The following is a 27,794-nucleotide window of genomic DNA, read 5'->3' on the forward strand; positions in this document are numbered from 1 at the left end:
GAATGTTCAGTTATCGAAGAGCAGGCCGTCTTTATGGCCAACAGTAACCGTTAGACTATAGACTGCCTATAGACAGTGGCACAGATGAGGCCCATGTGGCTATAAGGAGAACATGGCTACATGAACAACAATGGCCAGTGTTATCGTGGCAGGGCTCTGTTGTTATTCTATTGGGCGACTTGTGTTAAAAATAGCCCAGATAGTTTTGACAGTCGGGACCAGTGAGATTGTGACACTTAATCCCAGTTATATAAGTCAACTGGGTGCCCTGCCCCATGTGAGGGGAGCCAGGGGAGGTGTGTGTTCGAGTGTGCGTGTGAATGAGCTCCAGTTATGCCTAAAACAAACAGTCATACTCTGAGTTTTGGGAAAGTGGGAACTGGTTACGGACCGACGGAATCAGCCAGGACTGCAGAGTCACTCCGCAGTCTGAAACACTGTTGGCTTCAGTCTCGCCCCGTCCCCTAGCTAGCCGTGTTCCGAAACTGTGAGGCTGCGAACCTGCAAATTTGAACTGGGCACCCTTCCCCCCACCACCCTGACAAGCACTTGACATTGTAGTAGAGTTGAGGCATTACATTTTGTTTGACTCGGTTCTGCAAATAAATATTTTTGATAAACACTTTTGACCTCCAAATTTTGGAGGTCAAATGCGGAAATGCGCCCAAAAAGGCAGAAATAGACGGTCCCTCCGGGTGCTTCAAAACGCCACTGAGCAACTTCCACTGACATGAATAGCGGAGGGGGCAGAGCTTCGCGCCAGATCAGTCTCTATCCTATACTAGTCTATGGGATGGACAGGGCTTTTTTGAGCAGCTGTCAAATTTCAATGTATTATCGATGATCGATATATGTATATGTACAATATATCACTATAGTGGACATATATAAGCTATATACGAGACATAATATTTATATTTCATATCCATATGCACATCTATGGCATAGATGCAGTACTTGCCATATATTGGCTAATATATGTTTAAAATATTAGTTAGCACCACCATTAGCCTTTTCATGATGTCACGCACACAGGGTGCTCGCGCAGCATGGGGTGCACGCACCACAGTTTGGGAACCCCTGCAGTACAGGATCTCCTCACTAGTCAGAAAAAATACTTTGAAGACCCTAACAGTAGCCCTCATAAAAGGTTTCTTCAACTATGCATGCACCTCATGGTACCACAGCACCTCAAAGGCCCTAAAGACAAGGCTCCAGACATCCCAAAACAAACTGGTCAGCTTACTACTTGGCCTTACTCCCAGAACACACCTCACCCCTGCTCATTTTGATAGGTTGGAATGGCTTGACATACAGCAAGTTGCAATGGGCGTGGTCTACAAGATTCGCTACACCAAGGCAATAACATACCAATGTACCTGTGTCAAAATACTTCCTTTATGTTGTAAGACTGAACAGTTCCTATAGGGAGAACAGAACAGTAGGGGGAGCAAGAGGAGAGGAAGTGAGGAGAGTGAGTGAGAGGAAGAGAAAGTTGTGTGAGGGGATTCATGGTTGTTCTTTTGCCATGTCTGTAAGTAGTGGTCCCACGAGACCTCGTCCCTCATGTGCTAGGACAAATTCATGGACACCCATTGGCGGGTCACTACGGATATGAGAAAACTTATGAACGAGCAACTATTGTCCTTCTTTTGGCTGAAGATATAGACCGATTCACAGAGGGTTTCCTGGGTGCGGCCATTACTGAGGTGTACCATTGAGTGCAGCAGCACTGATTAGCTACACCTGGCCTACGGAGCACCTGCTCCATGGATTACACCTCAGTAATGGCCGCGCCCAGGGCACCCCTCTGTGAATCGGTCTATACTTGACCATTGCCAACACCTGCCAGACCAGGCGGTGCCACGGCAGCAGGCTCTGTTAGTCCCTATCACCTTTCCAAATGATTGCTGCAGATATCACTGAGCTCGCAACGTCAAAGAGGGGCAACCGTTACGTGCTAGTTGTCATGGACTTGTTTTCCAGATGTGTGAATCTCTACCCCCTACGTGAACAGACTGCTGTGGCAGTCGCCCGCCGCCCAGTGCCTTTTTGAACTTGTGTGAGGGGATTCATGGTTGTTCTTTTGCCGTGCCTGTTCCATGTTGTTTTGACTGAGTAAAAGTTTGTTCTAAACTGAAGTCTCGTTCTTGTGATAGCACACAAGTGTTATGATGTCAACAAAGTCCACGATCACAACACCAGAGGAAGTTCAACCCAGATTTGGGTCAAACAAGGGGTTAAATTAATTTAGCTCCTACGCCACTAAAATGTGGAATGCCCTACCAACAGCCGTTAAGAAATGTGAATCCCTAGACTCCTTCAAAACCGCTCTTTAAGAGCACTTACGGGTGGCTGCAATTCGAAACTAGCCCCTGTTAGTTAGAAAGTCCCCCCTCCCCCTCTATTTTCTTATCCTTTTCACATAATTATTACCTTTTTTCTAACTGTATGATTTTCTGGTTTTGTATAATTATAAATGTGTACGGTATATTTATTTGTGATGTAAACTAGTTCATATTTTTGTCAATCAATCAATCAATCAATCAATCAATCAATCAATCAATCAATCAATCAATCAATCAATCAATCAATCAATCAATCAATCAATCAATCAATCACTTTTGATACAGCAGATTCAGATTTAGATTTAGATGTTCGATCTATAAGCTCACAATGCGTGAGCTTGTAGATCTGCTATTTACTTGCAAGTACATAAATGTGAGTACTTATTTTCCATCACTTTTATTTTGAAATCTGCCGGACTAGTACAGGGGGACCGGAAGTAGCCTTGACGCAGCACGCTGTTTACTTGACAGAGCATGTTTTTAATGTTTTTCTTTTGTTTTTAGTTCGTATAGTTTGATTATTTGATTTGGTTTCCCACGCGACAAGGTGACACGCTAAACACAGACTAAAGTTAGTGGACCATGATGTTCTCACAAACTGCACAATTTACTACTATGGGTTTGTTATGCTGACATGCTATACTTTGCTGACGTCTGCTAAGCTAATGCTACGTTTGTTGAACTTGAAGTCATCGATTCTTGGATCAATAAATAACGTTATTAATTAATCAAGAACGTTCTTCAACATAGTTACGGGGTACGGGGATCCATATTTTTTTATTGGCGTCATTTGCTAAACACTTGTTTAATTTGGTAAAGCTCGGCTCCTGCTTTATTATGGTAACTATTAAGATTGGCTTGTCAAAAAAGAACAGATACGGTAAGCTATCAACGCCCTGCATCTCGACGCGTCGTGAGCTTGTAGATCTGTTCTTTTTGACAGGCGAGTTGGCGACACAGCCACACTGCGAAGTTAGATTGAGGTGCGCTGTCAACTAAATATTTGTTGTTGCAAAATGCATCAAATGTAATATGACTCGAATATTTCATCACAATGATTTTTTTTATAGTTAACTTATTGTGATTACTATTTAATTTCACACTTTGTTAGCATCCTTTAGGTCCTTTTGATAGCGCTGATCCATAGCCCTAATGCCCTTTGCTGCAGTTGCATTAAGGCATTAGAGCTATGGAATCAGAGCTAGAAGGAAGTGACAGTGGAAAAAGCTAGACATCTCATGTCTTCAAAATTGACAAATTATAATTTTACAATGATATAGCTACCAATGAAGAACATAATCAGTTTGCACTTAACATTCTGTGCATTCTACGTTTTCAGCTACCGATAATTTTGGAAGATTATGAATAGGACATCAGAATCAACTTTGTTACATTTATACAAGACAGGTTTCGGTGGTGAGGGGGAATAAGAGTGATGCTGTGCATTTTGTTTGTGACACAACAGTAGCCTGGGTTTGACAGACGTCACACAACGTGGATTCACTCACGCCTCGTAAGTGAATCCACGTTGTCAGTACGGCCAACATAATCATTGCTCTCTGGCAGAAACCTATTATCTCCCATATTTCAGCTTCTTGTGTTTGTTTTTCCATAAATTAACACCCTGGCCTACTAAGGAAAAGCATTTAAACTCTTTAATGACTAGAAAACAAAACATGTCATGCTACTAAACCTTAAACGTGTTAAGGAGATCCTGTCACATCACACCCATCTTGTTCTAGTTGCTCCCAGTAAATCAATGTTTTAAATTCTTGTAATCACACACGGTACCCTCCATGGCCAGGCACCCCCATCTCTTTGTGACCTGCTCCAACCTTAAGTTATATTATATATCAGCCTTTACTAGTTGTTTCGCCCCCAGGCTATGGAACGACCTCCCCTACCACCTGAAATCTGGCCTCTGTGGACCTTTTCAAAAAACTTTCAAAGACCCACCTTTTCAGACAGGCCTTTGTGACCTGGTCCTGTTTCCTGTATTGATTTCTTGATTTTTACCATCGCCGACTGTTCGTTTTTATGTCTCCTTGCTTTATTGTTTAATTGTCATGTTTTGCTTTGTTAAGCACTTTGTGACCCCGATGTCTGTGAAAGGTGCTCTATAAATAAAATGTACTTACGTACTTAATCCATGTCATTGCAGAATGTCGTTCAGCTTCTGTCCCCATTGCGGGACAAAGCTGCAGCCCGATTTCCGGTTCTGTCCCTCGTGCGGGGAGAAGATTCCCTGTCCCGTTGATGATAGTCCTGGACCAGCGGTGGAGGCTGCTTCTGGACCAGTGGGTTATTCCACGTTCAACAGCTCACCGCACAACCCCAACGGAGGAAACTCGAGCACATCTGCCACCGTAGAAAGTAATGGCTGATTTATGTGGTTGTGTGCCGTGTCACGCATACTGTTATGATTACAATATTATTTCAGTTGACGATTAATTATTGTCCTACAAATAATTGCTATTAACAATTAATTGTGTTTTTAACATTGGAAACATAATATGAATGCATAACGTAATTTCTGTTTGGCCTGGAAACCTGGCATCTCTCCAATACCGTTCCATTCATTGTTATTAAAAACAAAAAGTGAAAATAGCCAATCTACAGACACAACACAACGCCATGCGTTGTGTTGTGTCTGTAGATTGGCTATTTTCACTACTCTTGTGCGACACTACTTTTTTGAGGTTTATTATGCCTTTATAGAGCGTCGCAGTTCCGCCCCCTTTCAGAACGACGAGGGCACCGGAAGAGAATTCCCCATTTCATTTTCAGACGTTTCAGAAAGTATTTATTTAAAGACCTTTAAGCCTCGGACAAAGCCAACTTGGCTCCTGACAAATCATGACAATAAACTAAATGTTTGGGGGCGAACAAATAATTAGAAGAAAAAAAAGTGTACACGGTGTTGTACCCTGCCCTTTTTTCTTCTCTTCCGGTGCCCTCGTGGTCCTGAAAGGGGGCGGGACTGCGATGCTCTATTGACGACACATTACAGTGACGACATTACAGTAGGCTGACAGGAAATGGGTTGAGAGAGATGGGGAGTGACACGCGGCAAAGGTCATCAGGATCGGGACTCAAACCAGGCCTATAGGTGCCCGGACCGACCGCTACACCCTTGTCTAGCGATAGTGATGGCTCCTTCTCCTGTATTTCCAGTCGGCACCCGTCCTCCCCTGCGGAAGACCCGTGGCTCTGTTCGCCTCGTCCATGAAGAGAAACCCACCTTCAGTGTTCCCACGTCTCCTTTCACTGTTGCATCCACACTCGTTTCAGGTAAAAGAAACCAATGAACTGAACTGAGTTGTTAACCCATTTAGGCCTGACGTCGAAGTAAATAAAAAGTCTTCCGAAAGAATATATATTCAAAGATTTGTGCCACATTTTCACGTTTTTTCAAAAATAGCAGACCTACAAGCTCGTAGCGTGCCACTCGGTGGCGCGCTATGAGCTTGTAGATCTGCTATTTTTCAATAGCTAAATAATGCTTAGTTAAAACACCAAAACGGGTTCCCGTCCAGTAAGGGATGAGCTTGGGAAGTTGGGATGGACAGAAAATGTATATTATTATTAGACATGTGGTCTGCGAACCCCAAAGTGGTCCGCGAAGCATTCCCTGGGGCCCCCGGGGGTCTGTGTATTCCTCAGACTCACAGATGTCTCTCTTTCTCTCACACACACACACACACACACACACGGGTGCAACGGTACGTCTGATTTTATGGCATAAGGGGGTAACAGGAACTGTGTCCCTTCACTCTGCCCTGCTCGCACATGGCCTGCTGGTGTGTGTGTGTGTGTGTGTGTGTGTGTGTGTGTGTGTGTGTGTGTGTGTGTGTGTGTGTGTGTGTGTGTGTGTGTGTGTGTGTGTGTGTGTGTGTGTGTGTGTGTGTGTGTGTGTGTGTGTGTGTGTGTGTGTGTGTGTGTGTGTGAGAGTGTGAATGTGTGTGTGTGAATGTGAGTTAATGTGAGTTATTCACGCACAAGGTTGCAACATTGTTATATTTCAAGCACAGAGACCTGTCTGCTCCTATATTCCCGTGTGTGTGTGTGTGAATGTGAGTTATTCACGCACAAGGTTGCAACATTGTTATATTTCAAGCACGGAGACCTGTCTGCTCCTATATTCCCGCACCTCTGTGTGTGTGTGTGTGTGTGTGTGTGTTATTCAACAACATTGTGTGTGTTGTTGCAATATTGTTAGTGTTACATTTCAAGCCCGGAGACCTGTTTGTTCCAATATTCCCGCACATTTTACCCTCTGTTTTGCGGGAACTATTCTATTTTCACGCACCTGCATAAAAATGGGGGGGGGGCTTTGCCTATAAAAAGCTCTGCCTGTGTAGCTCAGTTGCTGAGTCAATTCCCTCAACGCCACCATCACACACCACAGGATCCAGCTCTCACAAGATGGCCTTAGGCCCCTGCCAGAGGAGCCGCACCCTGGTTTTTGGTCTGGGCGCCACTATCACCGATGCAGATGCCATTATCACTGGCGCCAAGCTGCCAAGTGGTCACCAGATCTTGCGGTGCTTGCTGTATAACTGCGACACACAACTGCATGCAAAGCGACCAGGTTTGACTGGAGCCATGTCACGGTTCCAGGCGGCTAAGATTGTTTTGGAGCAGGTGCGTCCATTTTATGGAAAGGCCAACATCCCAATGTTGAGTGATCAGCGAGCATGTGAGAAGATGATAGCCCTCCTCGATGCCAACAACAAGCTGCGGCGCATACCAAAGGAAAGGCGCTCCAGTGAGGCTACTGCTCGACTGGTGGACGCAATGGAGCACAAGCTGGATGCCACGTTCCCGCTGTGGACTCCAAACGCAGAGGAGCTGATCCGTGATGCAGAGGACCTTGCTTTTCTAGCCAGCATGAAGGGCGACAGAGTGGCCACATTTGGAGCATTCGATGTCAAGCTGCAATCCAAGGTTTGCTTTTATTTTTATGTAATTTTATGTTTCTGCTTCTATTTTCTTATTTTAATGTTTTGTGCTTGATCTGTAAAGCACTTTGAGCTGCATTGCATGTCATGGAAGGTGCTATAGAAATAAAGTTTATTATTATTATTATCATTATTAAGGTGAAGCGGCGACAGGAGCGTGAAGAAGCGCAGCAGGCCTACCTCACCAAGGAGCAGGAGATGACGGCGATGTCTACCAGCATGGTGGTATTAGAAAGCGAACGTGATGAGGATGGCAATGCAGATGAAGCAGTTGCTCCACTGGCTGAGAACACACCCATCCGTGAACGCAAGAAGACAGGCACCACAGCCTTCATTCCATCTGACATTCTCAGCCGGCCAAGCCTTGTGTCACTGGCTACACGATTGAAGATGACACCAACGCAGCAGGCTGCTTTCACACGCGGCCTGATCGAGGAGTCAGGTGGAAATTCAGAAATGGTCTCCACATGTGTGTGACGCCCACTGGGCGTCACACACACACACATGCACATTCGCACGCACTCACGCACGCATTCGCTCTGCTCGCTCGTCCTGTCTTTGCAAGACACACCTGTGTCTTTCTCAATTTGTAAATAATATGCTGCTAGTGCTAACGTTGAGCTATACAGTACGTTGAGTTGCTAAATAATACTCCTCTGTGGCTGCATGTTGCAGCTAAATTGTGGAGAGATGTGGTTTTGGAGGTGTCGTGTCCATGACGAAAACTATATGGATGGTAAGTCCATATAGTTTCCAAAAAACGCTAATAATACTTTTGATAAAGTGAAAAAGGGCTTCAATAAGACCTCCATTAGGTAATGGTCAATGTCTGTTGTGCCATGTCAGTTGTCCAAGTCATTGGTACAGCCAGTGAGGAGCAGCGACATGAATTCGACACAGTATTCCTTTGTACAGACATACAGACATTTCCTTGTTTATAGGTAGATATCAGTTTGGACCAGGGGGGCAGTCAGACAGATATTTAGTGAAGCCACTAAGGAAATCGGGACTTCCTGAAAGTTCATGGCGCTGTCATTGGGCCCAAAAAAACCCATAGCTCCATAGAGCTCCATGTATTTGGGCCCAACTTCACCTAGACTGTATTACCTTAATAAACATGGTCATGAATACTTTCTGCTTCCAGTCACTAGTTTAAAGTCTCATTGCTCATGTCATAATATTCTTTTTGGAGAATTATGGTCCCATTTATTAAAAAAATGACCATAAAGTTGCATATGTTCTGAGGGGCGTGGCTACTGTCGTATGATCGGGAGCCACCCCTGTTCGAGTCAAAATAAAAACCAACTAAGAAGAAGGGGGGAAGTCCCGCCTCGTTGTCTGGGCCAGCCAATGGCCAGCTGGGCCAAAACGGATCTACAAAGATGGTGACTTACAGTTCAAGGACTGACAGGCTTCATTTTACGTCCATATAAGACCCGGAGAACGCTTTGTCCATATTTTTTACAGTCTATGGTTTAGACCTATTTTATTTAACAGTGAAAGGAAAGCAAGATATTGACTGTGTGAGCTGATACTTGCTCTTGTATTTACTCGCTGTAGATAACTGTACCGTGCTCCAGCCCCACACATCTCCTCGGAAAGTCACGTGGAACCTGAGAGAAGAGATGGAGTCGGCTCTGGAGTCATCTTCTCCACCTGTCTCACTCTCAAGGTCTCCTCGGTCAGGTGAGATCGAGCGAATATACTGTAAAAGGCATAACACGTAGACATTTAGGGGTGCACCGACAAGCTTACAGCGCGTTGTGAGCTTGTCGATCTGCTATTCTCAGCGAAAGCTTTCCCCACTTTAACAAAAGAAAAGTAAAGTACACTAGTATAGAGCCCTGAGGGTTTATCGAAAAAAGTATTGAAATAAAATAATAGATAGTTGCAGCCCTACACACATTTTCACATTCATAAAACCACATACAAGTTGTTCATGTGGGGACTGTGGGTTCTATTTTCGTCCATGCTAAACCCCTTGTACCTAAGCTACGTTACCTTTTTTACTATTTTCCAAAACATTTTTTGAATAGTTAAAATAGCCAATAGATAATAGAGCTTGTATTTTAACTATTCAAAAAAAATGTAGGGATAAGGGGTTTAGCATGGACGAAAATAGAGCCCTGTGTGTCCATGTGTATCAGCACAGATTCAAGTTCTCAGTCGCCACGACTGATTTCATTCCATGGAAGCCCATGCATGTCTTCTATAAAGCATGTTGCCCACCGAAAATAGCCTAGCTACAAGCTCACAACACGTCGCGCTGCGAGGTGTTGTGAGCTTGTAGATAAGCTAGTATTTTCGGTTATTAGTCATTTTAGATCAAACTAGCAATAGAATACGTGTTTAGAAGCATCTTCCATAAACATGAATGAATGGTCTCGGAAATGTCATAAATGCAAAGGTTAATGCCTCACTGTGATTTCTTCCATTGGTTGGCTGTATGTGGAACAGCAGCAACATACAGTACGTTTTATTATTTTTTAAGATCATGTTTAGAATACCTAAACATCATCATTAAACTTTCAGTCATGCGATTTTATTTATGTGTGTATCAGTCATGGGAAAGGAAAAGGCCTCCAAACGATTGAAGCAGCAGGACGAAGACCAGAAGCTGACTGAAAGAACATTCAGCAACGAAGAGAACATGCTCGTAGATGTAGACAGCTCTTCAACATTGCTCCTGTGCTCACCCAGCTCCAGGTCTTCAACATCGCTCCTGTGCTCACCCAGCCCCAGGTCTCCCTCTAGAGGTCAGCCAAAAACACTTACTCTCTGGTCATGTTTAGTTCCAGAAAGCTGCATCATTGAGAGTTCTCAGTCACCACCACCACCACCACCACACCTTTTCAGTCATTTAGACTCCATAGAATCCAACATGATTTATACTGTATACTTGCATACACACGCTGATGTCACACAGTCGTAAATGGCCCGATCTACAAGCTCACAACCGAACAGTTTTGAGGTTGAATTTACGTGCTTATTTATCTGTGTAACAGCAAGTATAAATCGGGCATAATCCTTATCCATGTGACTGGTCTAGCCGTACAGTATGTAAGGGATAATGTATGGCTGAGTGGTCATTGTTTGTAGATAAATCGCCGACGCGACAGCGGAGGTGGTTAATCAGCCTGAAGGTACATAAATTAATAAATCGACCCAAAGCACAACAAAATGACTCGTATTTCCTAGCTTGGTAATGAAAGTATTCCCAGCTGCAGCACAGTCGGAAAACAAGGAAGTGGGTTAGTTAATGGAATCCATTTTCGGGTACTGTTTCGTCTATTTCTCGCTCAAATGTTTTCAAAAACATTTTTGAGAGCAATGTTTAGCTGTAAATGACACTGTGTGTTTATATGGTTGTCATGTTGGAAACAGCAGTAAATCAGCGGAGCACAGCAGGTGCTCTGAGGGTTTGATTAGGCATTGCCCTGTTATAGAGCGGACCGGTCCGTTATCAAGAAATAACAGACCGATGAATTAGGCGATTGACCAATCGGAATCAAGCATTCAACCAAGCCATGTAATAATGATAGATATTGTCTCTGTCGGGTGGAAACCTCATAATGTCCAAAACTGTGACTTTTCCAGGATTCAAATTCTGCTACTTTTTAATGCTTTTGTGTGACACTGTAGTATGATCAAGTAGGGCATTAAAAAAAGTGACTTTTAATTTAGAATATGCAGGTTTCTGCCCGACACCGGCGATATAAACGACAATGTTATTCTAAGATTAAAGAGTATTTTAATCGCTCAAACTATTATTTAAAATACATGTTGAGAAGATTTAATTTCCTGAAAAGTAACTGTACTCCACAGTCCACACTCACTGGTGTCTCGCCCCGGTTGCGCCTAAAAAGATTTATTTTTCCAAAGAAGATGAACACTTTTTGAATATTGTCACCAAGGACCTGAGTTTTTTTTTGCAATTTATGAATTGATTTGCCCTTAATAGTCAATTAGGGGCCGGTATGTTGAAGCCATTTGAACATTTGGTTTATGATTTATGATTTATTTGCTATGAATTATGACTGATGAAATATGGTATGATGAAATGTTTTATGTTGGGCTTATTTAGTTTGTTATTGCTTTACGATCTGATTATGCTCAGTGATTATGGTGATGTGATGTCCAATAGACTTATGTAGGTGTCACTCTGATGTAGCCCGGGGTCCACCTATGCTTTCTATGGCATAGCTAGCTCCCGGCAGGATCCGCCGGGATAATCTAGACGCAGCTGCTTGACATGGGATTAATTAATTAGAGCGAGAGAGGAGTGTGTGTGTGTGCGACTGTGCGTCAATTTAACAAAGGTGCAGACGATCAGAAATCAGCAGAGAGTGATCGACGTTTGCGCTACTCTATGCATCATGTTAATTGGCCATCTTGTTACACATGTTGGCTGTGATTGGCCGTCATGTTAATTGGCCATCGTGTTAACACATGTTGGTTGTGATTGGCCGTCATGTTAATTGGCCATCGTGTTAACACATGTTGGTTGTGATTGGCCGTCATGTTAACACATGTTGGCTGTGATTGGCCGTCATGTTAACACAAGGCAGATTGTGATTGGCTGTCATGTTAACCACAGGCAAAGGGAAGGCCAAGAAGAACAAGCGCAGCGTGAACGCTCTGGAGCCGCTACAGGAAGGGGAGGAGCTCACCGACACCACAGGCAGGAAGTGGAGGCTGATGAAGCTGCTGAGCCAGAGCGCCACAGAACTCTTCTATGAAGGTGAGCATATTTGCCTTCTTGCATAAGGCAGTGATTCTCTCAACCTTTTTCCGGATCATTGATTGATTGATTGAAATATTTATTAACAGTTTGCAGAATTACAGTACATTTCAAGCACAAACTCAATACAAAGACTGTTAACTGTGAGTGCACGACCCAATTAAGCATTACACTTGTTTACAAGAGGGTCCACCATGTTCAATTCATCAAAACATTTAGAGACGTACAAATAGACACTTCTATATAGTCAAAGAACAGAACAGGAATTCATCATAGAGGAGGTAAAAAGGGAAAAGAAACATATACAGTGAGGGGGAAAAGGGGGGGGGGGGGGGGTCAGCTGGGCGGCCCACTTGTAACATCTCGAAACACGGCGTCTGGGACCCCCAAACTGCACGGTAAAATCCTCAATGTCAATTTAAGTGTACAAATGGAGGGTCGATTTGGTTCCATCTATACACTCAGAGTTACAGACCTATAAGGGTCCATTTGGTTAGATTTGTACAATAATTTCAGACCTCTTAAGGGTCCATTTGGTTAGATTTGTACACTCAGAGTTACAGACCCGTAAAAAGTATTAGTATCTCCAGCTCTGGGTCACTGGGTGTAAGACAGTCACACCACCTTTACTTTGCACGATCATGCTAATGTCCGGTATTTGTAATAATTTGACATGCGTGAGAGATTTCTATTAGTTTGTCATCTAAATAATTGGTGTGTAGCTTACAATACTGTATGTCAGGGGTGGGAAACTTTGAAGATGGAGAGGGCCACTATAGACGAATCCAGGAACGGGTCTCATGGTCGCAGCTTACGTATTTCCTGTAGGCGGACTCGACGTAGCTGCGGGGTTTAAACCCTCAGCAGGCGCACCTCTTCTACTACAGTGAACGGCAGAGTGACTGATGTTAGTCTGACTCAAACGTTACACTTTTACCTGCTTTTTCCTAACACTAACATGACAAAGAACATCGAGATGAACCTATGTAGTTTATGGCTGCTCCAACAGTAGTGACAACATAAAAAATAAAAAATAAAACGGAATGTCAAAATATCCACTGTGGTGGCTGAGACCAGAGCCATTGAGTAATGGTTGAGACGAAGCAGTGAAAGGTCCTGAAAGATACATAACGTCAGTCTTACCCAATACCCAATCTTTCTGTTTTATGAACACAAGGCTGCTGTATTTTATACCTCATACTAAGCATTTAAAGTATGAGGTATAAAGTACAGCAGCCTTGTGTTCATAAAACAGAAAGATTGGGTATTGGGTAAGACTGACATTATGGGCTGTATTTTGCGTGTCTTAAGTACCAGGTCTTATTCCCTAACTTGAGTAAACTAAAGACCTGGAGGCGTGATCAATGCTCTTTGGACACTCAGAATAGCCAAATGGCATTGATCACGCCTCCAGGTCTTTAGTTTACTCAAGTTAGGGAATAAGACCTGGTACTTAAAGGGACAACTTTAGTTTTTTTCAACTAAGGTTCATGTTTTAGGTTATTAGAAAAACTAAAAGGTGAGTGTTCATTGTCTCCACCAGCCGAAGGCATGGGGAGAGTATGTTTTGCACTCCGTCCGTCCGTCCGTCCGTGTGTCCGTGAACAGCTAATCTCGGCCACCGTTAACCCGGTCGATGCCATATTTTGCACACACACTCCCTGGATGCCAACCATGAACCTCTGCCCCAAACTTTCCAGAACGGCCTGTTATAGCGCCACCAGGAGGCCGCTTTGTGCAAAACAAGTTTTTCGATGCCATATTTTGCACACACACTCCCTGGATGCCAACCATGAACCTCTGCCCCAAACTTTCCAGAACGGCCTGTTATAGCGCCACCAGGAGGCCGCTTTGTGCAAAACAAGTTTTTGCACAGTACACCTACAGATTTTGTCCAAACATCACGCAAATTGGTACACAGTCTCTCTAGAGCCATTCAACGAAACGGGTCTTTCAGATTTATCAGACTCCATCCTGATTGGTTAAGATTGGCTTCTAAAGTTCACAGGAGTGCTCAGTTTCAAACAAAATGCTGCAAATCATGAACACATCGCGTGATTTCCGTGAAATTGTGCACCCACATTCCCACTAGGCCGAGGACGAAATGCCACATGAACAATTTCAACTCAGCCTCAAGGTGGCGCTATAACTGGCCGAAAAGTGTTTTTACCTCTAACTGCACGGATCTGTGGATAACCTGGTGGAGACCTGTGCCCGGAAGGGCACTTTTTCTAGTTTTCTTTCATTTGCTGCTTTCTTTCGTTTTAGGGATTTTAGCAGTTTTTGACAGGGGGGCGGGGGCATTCGAGCATGGGGCTAAATATGTATTTTTTAACACAATTTTATGGTGATTTATTTTTTTATGGTTTACTATAGTCCTAATAAACGCCAGGAAATTACATCTGGCCACAAAAGATCACGGGATCTATTGAATGTGACAAACTGACATATTGAGCCTATACACACAGTATAAGCCTTCCCCCAGTAGGCTACCTTCACATTCAGTAGATCCTGTGATCTTCTGTGGCCAGATGTAATTTCCTGGCGTTTATTAGGACTATAGTAAACCATAAAAAAATAAATCGCCATAAAATTGTGTTAAAAAATGCATATTTAGCCGCATGCTCGAATGCCCCCGCCCCCCTGTCAAAAACAGCTAAAATCCCTAAAACAAAAGAAAGCAGCAAATGAAAAAAGATTAACACATATCTTTTACTTTATCTAATAACAATCTAAAACATGAACCTTGGTTGGAAAAAAATTAAGTTGTCCTTTAAGACACGCAAAATACAGCCCTAATTATCTTTCACTGCTTTGTCTCAACCATTACTCTATGACTCTGGTCTCAGCCACCGCGGTGGATATTTTGACATTCCGTTTTTTTTATGTTGCCACTACTGTTGGAGCAGCCATAAACTACACAGGTTCATCTTGATGTTCTGGGCATCTTTGTAATGTTAGTGTTAGTAAAAAGCAGGTAAAAGAGTAACGTTTGAGTCAGACAGAAGTAATTCAAGTAATTCAATTGTAACAGCTGAAATACATAATATATCAATATTTGGATATTATCCGCGGCGGGGGCCGCCAGTTGCCCATGTATGCTGTATGTGATTCTCAACACTTGCCTATGACTACATTACATATCACACACGTCTTCATGTTTTTCCCCCCCAGTCGCATCGGTGTCTGGTTCTAAGGGTTCAAGCCATGTCCTCAAACTGGTAAGTTCATTCAGAAGGTATCACTTGATTATAGTGCCCTGTTTCAGTCAAAATGAAGACTCAGAATTATGACTTTTTCTTTTTGTATTTAGGTTACTAAATAACCGTCATCATAAAGTATTTAATGGCCAAGTTGAGTTTAGGCGGGAAAGTTAAGTAAGGAGGCACTTTGATAGAAAGCAGACTGAAGGTTATTATGATTGTTTGGCATCGCTGAGCATCATTGGCCTTTAAAGCGATATCACTTTCTAATATATAAAAGCCATGAAGCCATGCTTGGAGATTGTCCTAAATACATCTCATCTTTTCTGAAGTGGGACTCTGAGCCCTAGGCTATATACCACACCCGGTCAAGTGGTTTCCCCAAATCCAAGGTACCAAAAGTTAGCTCTGAACTTGGTAGATCTGCTTTTGGCTTCTGTGGCCCCTAATACATGGAATAACCTGCAAACGACATTTGAAACTGACCACATTGGTACCCTTGAGTCGTTTTAAACCCTTAGTGAGCATACAGACCCCCATAATATGTAACTATTTTCGTTTAGAAATTTGTCTTGGCTTTTTATTTTTATTTGTAAAATTTGTTTTTGTTTTTGTTTTCCTGATCTTCTGATGTATTGTGATGTTTTTTTTTAAGCCAAAGCAATATGTATACAGTATAATTAAAAGTTAATGTATGTATTGTATAGGATCAGGATGTATAATAGCTGTCTCTGTTCCCTTAGGGAGCTAAAGACGGGCGAATCTTCAATGAGCAGAACTTCCTGCAGAGAGCTGCAAAACCTTCATCTGGTAACACTCACCATTTACTGATGACATAGTGTTTTAACACGAGTCCTTCTCCATATGATTTCATCGCAAAAAGAAACCTTGTGTATACTTTTATAATAATTCTAAACTTCACCCAATGTTCCCCTATTATTATGTCATGACCAGAAAAGGGACGGTACGGTTCATGTGGTTAAACAAAGTGACTGGGTAAAGAGGCTGGGGGCTACATTTGTGTGACGCCGGCTGTAGTATGATTAAGTAGGGCATTAATTAACAACAAAAAGGTTAGAATATGGAGATAAGAGGTTTCTGCCCGACAGTGACAATCTGATGCTGTTGATCTCTCTTTAGTGGACAAGTGGAAGAAGCGGCTCAAGATGGATTTCCTTGGCATTCCTTCGTGTGTGGGCTTTGGTCTGCATGCAGATAACTACAGGTTTGAGAGAGAGGTGTTTGTCTGCTTAATGTTTTTATGTTTAGAGGCTGTGACGTCGAACTACAGGTTTGAGAGAGAGAGGTGTTTGTCTGCTTAAAGTTTTTATGTTTAGAGGCTGTGACGTCAAACTACAGGTTTGAGAGAGAGAGAGGTGTTTGTCTGCTTAATGTTTTTATGTTTAGAGGCTGTGACGTCAAACTACAGGTTTGAGAGAGAGAGGTGTTTGTCTGCTTAAAGCTTTTATGTTTAACCCTGTAAGACCCGGATATATTTCTACTTGCAAAAAAGAGATTTCAACCTTACTACTACTTTGTACTACTAGAACTTATGTTAAAAAAAAATGCACATTTGCACATTTATAATAATTATATAATACATTAATAATTTACAGTTGGGGGATATCTTTCACAATAATGAATAAAACATGTTCTAGACATTCTAATGATCACAAAAAAACATATTACAATTATTTTACTTACTTTTGAGACATTTTTAATTTGTGTGAATTTCAGCCTCTGTGGGGGGTATTTATATGCAAATATCATGACCAATGGCATTGCAAATAATAATAATTAAGTAATTAATTCAAATGAAAAGATTACCGAAAAGCAACGCTGGGTCTTACAGGGTTAAAGGGTGTGACACACCAAGCCCATGTTAGGCCTCATGGCGGGTACTGTAGCTATTGCAGTGGTCCCTAAAAGGCAATCTAATAAAAACCTCAAACAAATTGCAACAGAAACTCGTTGGCGTTTTTTTTTCATAATTATGTTATTAACAACATAATCCCAGTGGTGGAACATATTGGAAAAATGCTAAAATATGATGGTACAAATAATATACTATAAGGCAACATTCTCAACATTTGATTCTGATTTAAGTAGCATGTGGCGTGTCAAAGTAGGTGGTTTTCATGATTCTGAATCGATTGCAAGCATCTTGTTTTGCACGAAAAACAATCCTTGGCTAAAAATGCCAAAATGTGATAACCATTAACAACCTTACTGTATGTATATTCTATGTTTTTAGGTTTCTGATTTTCCCCAACATGGGCCAACCTCTCCAGTCTAGCATGGAGGAAGAGGAGCTGCTCTCTGAGAAAGTGATCCTTCATCTTGCCTGTACAATAGTAAGTTGCTGTACTGCTGTTAACCTGAAGGGCTGCTAAACAAACATGGCTACTATGGCTGCAACTTTATTGATTACCCGTTGTTTGTTTTCATATCATTTTCATCATTCCATTAATTAAATAATCTTGAAGCAAATCTTTTCCTGTTTTTTTTGTATTTTTATATGCATCAACAAATCAACAAGAACTATCAAAACCAGTTATTTTATTAGAATCAATTGTTAAAAAAACAAACAAACAATTAAATTGATTTGGCAGAGGCAAGGAAGCAACCAGGTGCTCAGGAGGTGTGCAGTTATAAAAAAAGTAAAAATTGTAAAAAGGAGCTCCTGGGATCAATCGAGATAACACATATATCACAAAGCGGAGATCCGGGCACACTCAATGTTAAAAAGGAGGAAAGCTTTATTGAACCGACATGTTTCGACCTATACTGTATGGTCTTCATCGGGGCTGATTAAATGAAATGAAATTGATTTGTTCAATTGAACTGTTGCACCCTTAATGTCTCTAAAATGTGAGGCCATTGAATGGTGTCCTTGAGTATGTTCATGTTTTGCCCTCACAGTTGGATGTGCTGGAATACATCCATTCCAATGAGTATGTTCATGGGGACATACATGCAGAGAACGTCTACATCACGCTAGATGAGCACTCACAGGTGAGAGATATTCTCCAGATTCCTGTTACAACTGAACGGTGTGCATTGACTTCAGAGCCAGACTGATGCCATGATTTATTTGAGTCAGATGCTGATCCTGACCGCACATTTAGGCCTGAGTTAAAAACATTCACTTTGAAAGAATACATACATATTCAAAGATTTGCGCCACATTTTATGATAAATAGCAGACGAGTGGCGCGCTATGAGCTTGTAGATCTGCTATTTTTCAATAGCTAAAGCATGACATAATGCTAACACCAAAAGGGGTTCCCGCCCAAAATGTGAAAGACCACCCAAAATTAATATGCATTTGGCCACGGACACCCACCTGAAAAGGCTTTGCCAGGGACGCATTTCTATATATTTTGAGAAAGTTCAAAAATAGCAGATGTACAAGCTTGCATTGCTGCATGAAGTGCCTGCTGTGAGCTTGTAGATCTGCTATTTTGCATAAAGTGGTTACGATGACTGATGCTAAATTAACTACTTTTGCTGGGGAGTGGGGACCCCGCTGGAACACGACCCCCCCCCCCCCCCCATCTTTAGATAGACAAACATTTAAATTAAGTACATATCTTTAAAACTTCCAACATGAAAAGAACATTTAACTTTAATTAAACAACAATCAAGCAAACAAGTAAATATAAAATAAACGCATGAACTGAACTTTAATTTGTATTTAAAAACATATATCTAGCCGGTCTATTTAGCTGCTGGAATAATGTCTGATATGTATTGGCATAAAGCGATATTTGACCTTCTTTGTGATCTTGTGTGTGTGTACTGTAGGTGTACCTTGCAGGATACTGCCATGCGTTCCGGTACTGCCCTGGTGGGCAGCATGTGGAGTACCGCGAGGCCAGTCGAACACTACACGAGGGTGCAATGGAGTTCATTAGTCTGGACTCCCATAAGGGAGCAGGTCAGTCACAACATGCTGTCATATCTGTGTACATTAAAGCAATAAGCCACACAGGGCCCTGGTTCAAAGACCCCCAGCAGAGTGGGGTGTCTACATTCTACAACACTCTGAGCTGTTGCGAAACCCCTAAATGGCGAGGTTGCGTGCACGCATCCGCCAGGGTGACGGCAGACTGCGGGGCGAGCGCTGGTGCTTTGGCATGGGGGGGGTCAGATCAACATATGGAATGAATTCTGTACTGGCCATATATGGAGCGTGTCTTGAGTGTACAGTAGGGTGCATCAAATTGCAATGTTAAAATTAAATCTCAACATATCATTCTGTCTGGGGTTGCATTTTGTTATGACACACATAAAAATGATTTGTGCAAAGTTTTGGGAAAATTACTTGAGATTTAGAGGTCCAACGCAGCATGTGAAAAATACCAAAATGGGCGTTTTTGGGTGTTTTCCTGAATAACATCGATGCAATCTCAAAAACGACAAGAAATAGATTTTTAGAACATTTATTTTGAATAGAACAACATAGAATCTAATACTCAAGTAAAGTACAACTCCTCAGTATCTGTACTTAAGTACAGTATTCAAGTAAATCAAGTTACTGTCCTCGAACATGTCTCAATATAGTGTCCTACTCCTGGTCCAGCTTGCGCTTGCTGCGGCGAAGATTTGGATTTTGTGTGCGGTCATGCTCAACTGCCTGCAGCACATTTTGCAGGTGCTCCTCGCTCCACGAAGTCCGTATATAGGGTCTGAAGGAGTAATACAGGCGGAGGAAGGAGGAGCTCTACCAAGTCTATGCAACACTGGAACAACAGGAGCTAAACCAGAAGATCAAGGAGATTGAGGATGCTCATGTTAACCAGAAGCATGGCATGGGCTGGAAGCTCTGAGATCTCTGGCAGAAACTCCTCTCAGACTTCCAAGATCCGGGGAGAAAATGCAGAGGAACGGGTTGAAGCATGGTACCAGCACTTCAAAACACTCCTAGGTAACCCACCTGCAACCGAGGATGAGGATGTTCTGATAGCCCCTGTCTTCCATGACCTTCCCATTCCAGATGGACCATTCACCATGGATGAGTACCAGAAGGCCAAGGCTACGATCAAGTGCGGCAAGAGCTGTGGGGAGGATGGATTGACACCAGAGGTTCTGAAATACGTGCCCATAGACGAGGTGGTGCTAGATTTCATCAACAAAGCACACATGTCTGGAGAGCAGCCGGAGCTATGGCGCACAATGAACATCGTTCCAGTGCCAAAGTCAGGTGACCTCACCAAGACGGACAACTATCGTGGCATCAGCCTGAGCTCACAAGTTGCCAAGACCGCTAACAGGATGATCCTCAATCGTCTTAGACCAATCTTAGACCCTCTACTGAGAAACTCACAGAACGGCTTCCGCCCGGAACGAACAACAGTCGGGCAGATACTGGCACTGAGGAGGATATTGGAAGGGGTAAGGGAGCGCAACCTGTCGGCGGTGATCACATTCATTGACTTCCAAAAGGCTTTCGACACCATCCACCGCGGGAAACTCATGAGAATTCTACGTGCCTACGGATTACCAGAAAAGTTGGTCCAGATGATAGAGTCAAGCTACAGCCAGACTCGAGCCAAGGTCCAAACCTGCGACGGTGACACCAAAGAATTTGAAATTCTTGCAGGTGTCCTACAGGGTGACACTCTTGCCCCTTTCCTGTTCGTTGTAGTGATGGACTATGCACTGAGACTTGCAATCAATGGCAGAGAGGAGGCGCTGGGGTTCACTCTGGTCCCGAGGAAGTCAAGGCGAGTACACCCCATCATGGTCACTGACCTCGACTACGCAGACGACATCGCCCTAATCTCGGACACAGTCGAGAAAGGAACGGAGCTACTACTGGCAGTAGAAAAGGAGTGCAGGAAGATCGGCCTCAAGCTCAATGCCAAGAAAACAAAGGTAATGACAGTTAACACCGAGGACAAAACCATCGCCACTGCAGACGGGACGGTGCTCGAGAGAGTCGAGGACCTTGAGGCCTGGACTGCCTCAACTGAACAGGATCTGAAGGTTCGGAGAGCACTTGCCTGGAAAGCCTTGCACGGGATGAGGAGGGTGTGGAAATCAGGCATGGGAGAAGACCTTAAGAGGCAGCTGTTCATAGCTACTGTGGAGTCAGTACTGCTGTATGGGGCCGAGACATGGACCATCACAGTACAACAGGAAAAGGCCCTGGATGGAGTCTACACAAGAATGCTACGAATGGCACTAGGTGTCACATGGATGGACCGCATCAGAAATGTGGACCTCTATGGGGACCTACCACGCGTCACGGACAAAGTCAGAGAGAGAAGGATGAGGCTGGCAGGGCACTGCGTCAGGCACCCAGAACTTGAGGCAAGGAAATTGAACCTATGAGAGCCAACCCAGGGCAAAGCCAGGAGGGGAAAGAAGCGTACCACCTATGTAGACGTGCTGCGGCGCGACAGCTTGGCTGACAACACTGCAGAGCTCAAGAACCTGATGTTGGATAGGAATTTGTGGAGGGCAGCGATCCAGGAATCCCGAGTTGGTGTTGGCTAAACCTGACTCTCGCAGCATGATGATGATGATGATGATGTAACAATATTGCAACAACACACACAATGTTGTTGAATAACACACACACACACACAGAGGTGCGGGAATATAGGAGCAGACAGGACTCCGTGCTTGAAATATAACAATGTTGCAACCTTGTGCGTGAATAACTCACATTCTCACACACACACACACACACACACACACACACATACACACACACACCAGCAGGCCATGTGCGAGCAGGGCAGAGTTAACAGTTCCTGTTACCCCCTTATGCCATAAAATCAGACGTACCGTTGCACCTCTAAATCACCTCGTATCGCTTTAATATTTTGTATCTATTGTTTTTGCATGGATGGTAACACTTTTAGCACCCAGACAAATCAATATTCCGGAAATGTGTATTTTGATGCACCCTAGTGTACAGTGAGGTCAGATCAACATATGGAATGTCAGAACAGGAAGGACGGGTGGGGTAGGAACAACATATGGAATGTCAGAACAGGTCAGCTCCATATATGGAGATCTAGGTGATGATCCAGTCTTCTCCATGTATGGTTATCTAGGGTTAGATGAGGTCAGTGTTGTGATCTTCATATATGGAGATGGCCATATAAATGGCGTGACGTGTCACGAGGCGTGTTGTCACGAGGCGTGACCATGGAGGCGTGATGTCACGAGGTGTGACCATATATGGAGGCGTGATGTCACGAGGCGTGACCATATATGGAGGGCTTTGGAGTCGTGAGTGACTAACGGAAAATGCGACCTATGGTCGCAATCAAGAATAACTAGTTTCACTGTTTTTACAGACATAGGACTATAGAGCGTCGCAATCCCGCCCCCTTTCATGACAACGCCTGGCCAAGGCATTTTTCCCAATGCATTTTTCCCATAAACATTTCAAAACGTATTTATTTAAAGACCTTTTAAGCGTTGTACGAAGCCAACTCTTGTCGTGACAAATCATGACAATAGAATACACATAATATTTTGGACCAAACAAATAATTATAAAGAAGAAAAACAACCAAAAAAGTGTTGTAACCTGCCGTTTTTTTCTACTTTCTAATTCTTTGTTTGGCCCGAATTTTTTAGTTTGTTGTCATGATTTGTCACGACAAGAGTTGTCTTTGTCCGTGGCGTAAACGTCTTTAAATAAATACTTTCTGATAAGTCTATGAGGAAAATTAACGGGGATTTCTTTTCCGGGTCTCTTGAGGGGGCGGGACTGCGATGCTCTATAGCTGTCCACCTTCTAAGCAGAATGTATTCTAGGTATACTGTGCACTGCAGGTTAATATCAGTAAAAACATCTTGCAGGGCCATCTCGACGCAGTGACCTGCAGTCTCTGGCCTACTGTCTGCTCCGCTGGCACACAGGAACACTACCGTGGACGGCCTTGACCAATGCTGACCAGATAGCCAAAGAAAAACACAGGTGAAAAAAATACAAGTTGTGTAACGGTATAGCATTTATGGACTGATGCCGTAAAACGAGAGAGACAAAAATGTACAGAAACGGTAAAGGAAGATAGTCAACATAGCCGATCTACAGCTTGCGTCACGGCGTGTTCGGAGCTTGTAGCTTGGCTATTTTTGGTATTCGTCGTATACAAAATATAATGGGTTAAACGCTCCTTTATATTTTAGGTACATGGATGACGTCTCTGCACTCTTGAGTCACTGCTTTGGGAAGAAGAGAGTTTCAGGTGAGTTTAAATATGCATTTATTTATTTGATTGATTCAATCAATGCTTTATTAGTCAGAAATGTAAACAGCATAGTACAGTAAGACATTTAGGCTAAAAGGATAACGCACAAAAAAGGCATGGGGAATGTATTCAATTCATCAACATAGCATAAATAATTAACAATAATACCTGTCATCAACAAATGCAAAACATTATTATGTACAAAGGAGAAAAAGGGATAAACGGCGGCAGTGAATGGCACCTCTTTTCTATGGGAATGGCAGGCCAGTTTTTTCTTTTGTGGCTTTATTTTATTTTATAGAAGGATAGGTATACAGTAGGCTGACAGGAAATGGGGAGAGAGATGGGGGGTGACACGCAGTAAAGGCCGTTGGGATCAGGGGTCGAACTCGCGGCACACTGCCAGACTGGATTACCAGCCAAGGTGCCATGATTTACATGATTTACATCCTTTGATGGAAGGTGTCGGCCATTCCACATTTGGTAGTTTTACAAGATGTTTGCTTTACCTATATCAGTGGTTCTCACCTTTTCAGTCTGTGACCCCCAAAAAGATTCCTATTTGAACTAGGGACCCACCCCACTCTGACAAGCACTTGGAAATGTAAGAGTCGAGGCATTTCAATTTGTTTGTCTCAGTTCCACAGATAAATATTGCTGCAATTTTATTTTTTGCTTCTTATTTATTTGACAATTTGGCTAATGTTTGACCAGTGTTTTTGTAGTACAAACAACATCATAAATAAAAAGAATAGAAAAAGAAATATACAATAAAACGAGTTCCACCATGTTCGCTTAGAGCATACAGACAAGTGTGCCAATGGTTCCACAGTCTAGAGGAGAACCTGACTGTGTGTGTCTGTGTCTGTGTCTGTGTCTGTGTCTGTCTGTCGTGTGCGTGTAGCTGCTCTGCAGACCTATCTGACCTCTGTGATGGCTCTGGACTATTCGGAGACACCAGACTACACTGGGCTGAAGGCGGGGCTTAGTGGAGCATTGCTGCAGCTGGGGGGGTCGCTGGAACAAAAGCTACATTTCTAAGTGAGACCCGCACACACACACACACACACACACACACACACAGACACACACACACACACACACACACACACACACCGAGAACAGTTTTTTATATCAACAAATCACCCGCTAAAAATACAAAAACACCTAACAATGTGCTGCATCCTGATATTTTATCGGCTATGGATGTTGGCATTTATTTTTGGATGTTTTCTTTTTCTTGTTTCAAGTCTCAACTTGTGGAGCAGATGGCGTGTGCTATTGGCAGGATACGGAACCCATTTATATTTCAATGAAGCATTAGCTGTCTTTATAACATGATAGGCTTAAGATGTTCCTTCAAAACGGAAAAGCCTACATTCTACACATCAGCCTAAAACACGTGCATGAAACTTGAGTGTGTTGTGTTGTTGCCGTCCAGATAATTGTGCTTCCATTTATGTTCATTATGTAACCATCGCTTTTATGGAATATTATAGTTGCATAGTGAACACAGGCTAGGTTACGGCATGACATTATGTTCTATTTGTGTCACTGGTGTCAAACATCAGGTTCGGGGACCATCAGCCATGGGTGGCCAGGCATATCTCTATCTTGGGCCTAAACCTTTTCGGCATTTTTTACATTTTGTTTTGACTAAAATAGTTAAAATAGCAAGCTCACAACCTGTAGATTGGCTATTCTTACTGTTTTAAATGTTTTTCAAAATAGTAAAAAACAGAAATGGCCTTAAAATGTTTAGGCATAAGGACGCAGCATGGAAGATGGGGGACCTCAGAGTATACTACAGATGGAACCAATTGAACCCTCACGGTTCTCTAACTCTGATAATGCACGAATGGAACCAAAATGGAGACTTACGGTTCTATAACTCTGAGAGTGTACAGCATATGCAACCATTCTGTACATGTGTAGATTAGGTCATTGAGATGTGTAGAAAGTGGTACCAATGGGGCTTTGTAGTCATCAAACTGGTTGTGGTCCTTGGAATAAAAAGGTTGAGATTGAGAATCACTGTTCTATGTCAGCAGAATGTAAAGTATGTGAAGAAGGAATACTGTTAGATTGTTTTTCTAACTTGTTTATGGTGATTCGTCGCACAGGCTAGAGTGGTCACTTTACTGCGTGAGGGGCAGGTTTGGTTAATGCATCAATGTTTTAATACTCCATAATGTCATGCACTATTCACTAAACCCATTAATAGGACCGTTGGATGTAACATTTAATTTGTGGTGATTTGTTTATGGTTCATTAGGGTTATTAAAGTTACAAAGTTATTTTTTTGAATTTTAAACAAGTGTTTTATTTCTGCTATTGCTGTGATGTTAAGATTAAAATGTTTTACATGAATATACGTTCCTGTTTGTCTGGTCGTGTCCCACACTGCTTGTATGAATAGTACATACCGGTAATGTAGCCTACATTTGCTTGGCAGTTTATACATGTAGCACTATAGCCTGACCATAGATCACTAGAATACAGTAGGTCATACATGGGGTCTAGGGACCATGCAGGAGTCCAAATGGACTGACGGGTCTCTGAGAGAACCCAGAGTTAAATTAAAACTGAGTATATTACTGTGTATATTGGGGTCGAGATGGGAAAAGAAAAAGGGCACAAACTGGGGGTCATTGAAATGGAAAAGGTTGAGATTCACTGGTACAGTAAAATACTTGTTTTTCACTGTTCATTTATTTTGGACCTGTAGAGTAGACTTGAAGATGATTGCTCCACCCAAAGGAGAGATTTCTGATCCAAATGGACAACACTCCCTCATACCTGGGACTTGCAAGTAAATGACCTTTAATATTTGATGAATTTCCTCATTTCCTCTTTCAAACCAATGGTGTGTTGACCAACATCAAAATGGAAAAAACCCCTGAAAGGCTTTTTCATTATACATTACAAACAGTACACACTAGATTTGCTCAATATTTACTTATATATTTACTTACTATATATATATTTACTTACTATATATATTTTTTTTTGTTTAACTTTTTATAATTCAGTTTACTGTGGATTGTGGAAACACATGCTGGAACCTTTTATTTTGAAAAGTTTTGTAGTTTTTGAGTTATTTAACTTAAACGTCCAATGCAATTACATCCAGACAGTGTATTACTCGTTTTAAAAATAGTTCTGTAATCAACATCAGCTTTGTTTGGATTAACGTGCAGTTATGCGAGACATGGCCAAAGCATTTCCGAGGGTCCTGTTGAGAACCCCTGTGTTAAGTAGTGTCCTGTCATAGACAGACTGGAAAACTGACGTTTTGCCGCCATCTAGTGTTCACCAGGCAGACACTGCATGTGTCTGAAGATAATTTTGTGTGCTGTAAAATAAATCAGTGATCCTCAAACTTTTTCATGTCAAGGACGGGCCCCCAAACGAATGTATACATTTGGCCACTGACCCCCATCTGGAAATATGTTGTACCAGGGACCCCCAGAGAAGTTTTATGTTAAAAGGATCCAAGGTTAATAAAATAAATATGCCTTAAAGGAGAATTCCATGCTAGAAGGCTTTCTTACCTTTATCTGTAGTTGTTACGTCCCCAACAAAGAGGTCCAGGTGTTATTTTGTGCATAAGTGCATTATTGGCTATTTCCCCTAATATAAGCCCTCAATGGGGGTTGCGTTTTTGTGCTAATTTGCTTATTTCCATTGAAATAAGTAGTAAAGTGTGCCGCTTGGGCACACTTTAGATTATGAAGATAGGATGTATATACAAAGAAAATAGATTTTTGAGTGATGGAAATAAGCACCCCATAGCCCCATTCAATTCAATGCAATTCATGAATGGCTTATGGTAGGGGAAATAGCCAATAATGCGCTTTTGCACAAAATAACACCTGGACCTCTTTGGTGGGGACGTAACAACTACAAATAAAGGTAAGAAAGCCTTTTAGCATGGAATTCTCCTTTAAGATGGCTCAGGGGCCACTCAGCAAAAATCCAAAAGTCCAAAGGCCGCAAGCCCCTAAAATGTCAGTATTATTTTGAAACAATTACAAATTTATTTTGTAACAGACTACACGACTAGTCTAAAAATCAAGGAAACAAACGGTTAAAAACCACATTTCCAACTTAGGCCAAACCTCAATGAACAAAAACATTGTGATTAATGATAAAGTTACAAAATGAGTCTTCATTCACACAATGTGAAGAGAACATAACAATTATTATCACATTATTATCACAGGTGGAATAAATATGTAAATGGTTAATACTCATGGGGCCATATCACTTTCTCTTGGAACAAACAATACCATACCTGCAATCTTGTTCAAAACAATGAAA

General features: G+C 42.4%; 1 protein-coding gene across 1 annotated transcript; it reads left to right on the top strand.

The window, feature by feature from the left end:
* The first annotated feature begins 2,779 nt into the window (after positions 1-2,779).
* On the top strand, positions 2,780-25,827 carry vrk3 (VRK serine/threonine kinase 3). The gene is made up of 16 exons (XM_083758879.1): positions 2,780-2,919; positions 4,510-4,721; positions 5,523-5,639; positions 8,870-8,995; positions 9,871-10,065; positions 11,907-12,050; positions 15,225-15,271; positions 15,997-16,063; positions 16,394-16,478; positions 17,508-17,607; positions 18,176-18,268; positions 19,061-19,193; positions 23,080-23,197; positions 23,410-23,468; positions 24,376-24,512; positions 24,722-25,827. Exons 2-15 carry the CDS (start codon positions 4,511-4,513, stop codon positions 24,510-24,512), a joined length of 1,632 nt encoding a protein of 543 aa, XP_083615005.1. The 5' UTR covers positions 2,780-2,919; position 4,510; the 3' UTR covers positions 24,722-25,827.
* The last annotated feature ends 1,967 nt before the right edge of the window (positions 25,828-27,794 follow it).

The sequence above is a fragment of the Protomyctophum parallelum genome (assembly GCF_964188405.1).
Source record: "Protomyctophum parallelum genome assembly, chromosome: 2".
Classification (NCBI taxonomy): Eukaryota; Metazoa; Chordata; class Actinopteri; order Myctophiformes; family Myctophidae; genus Protomyctophum; species Protomyctophum parallelum.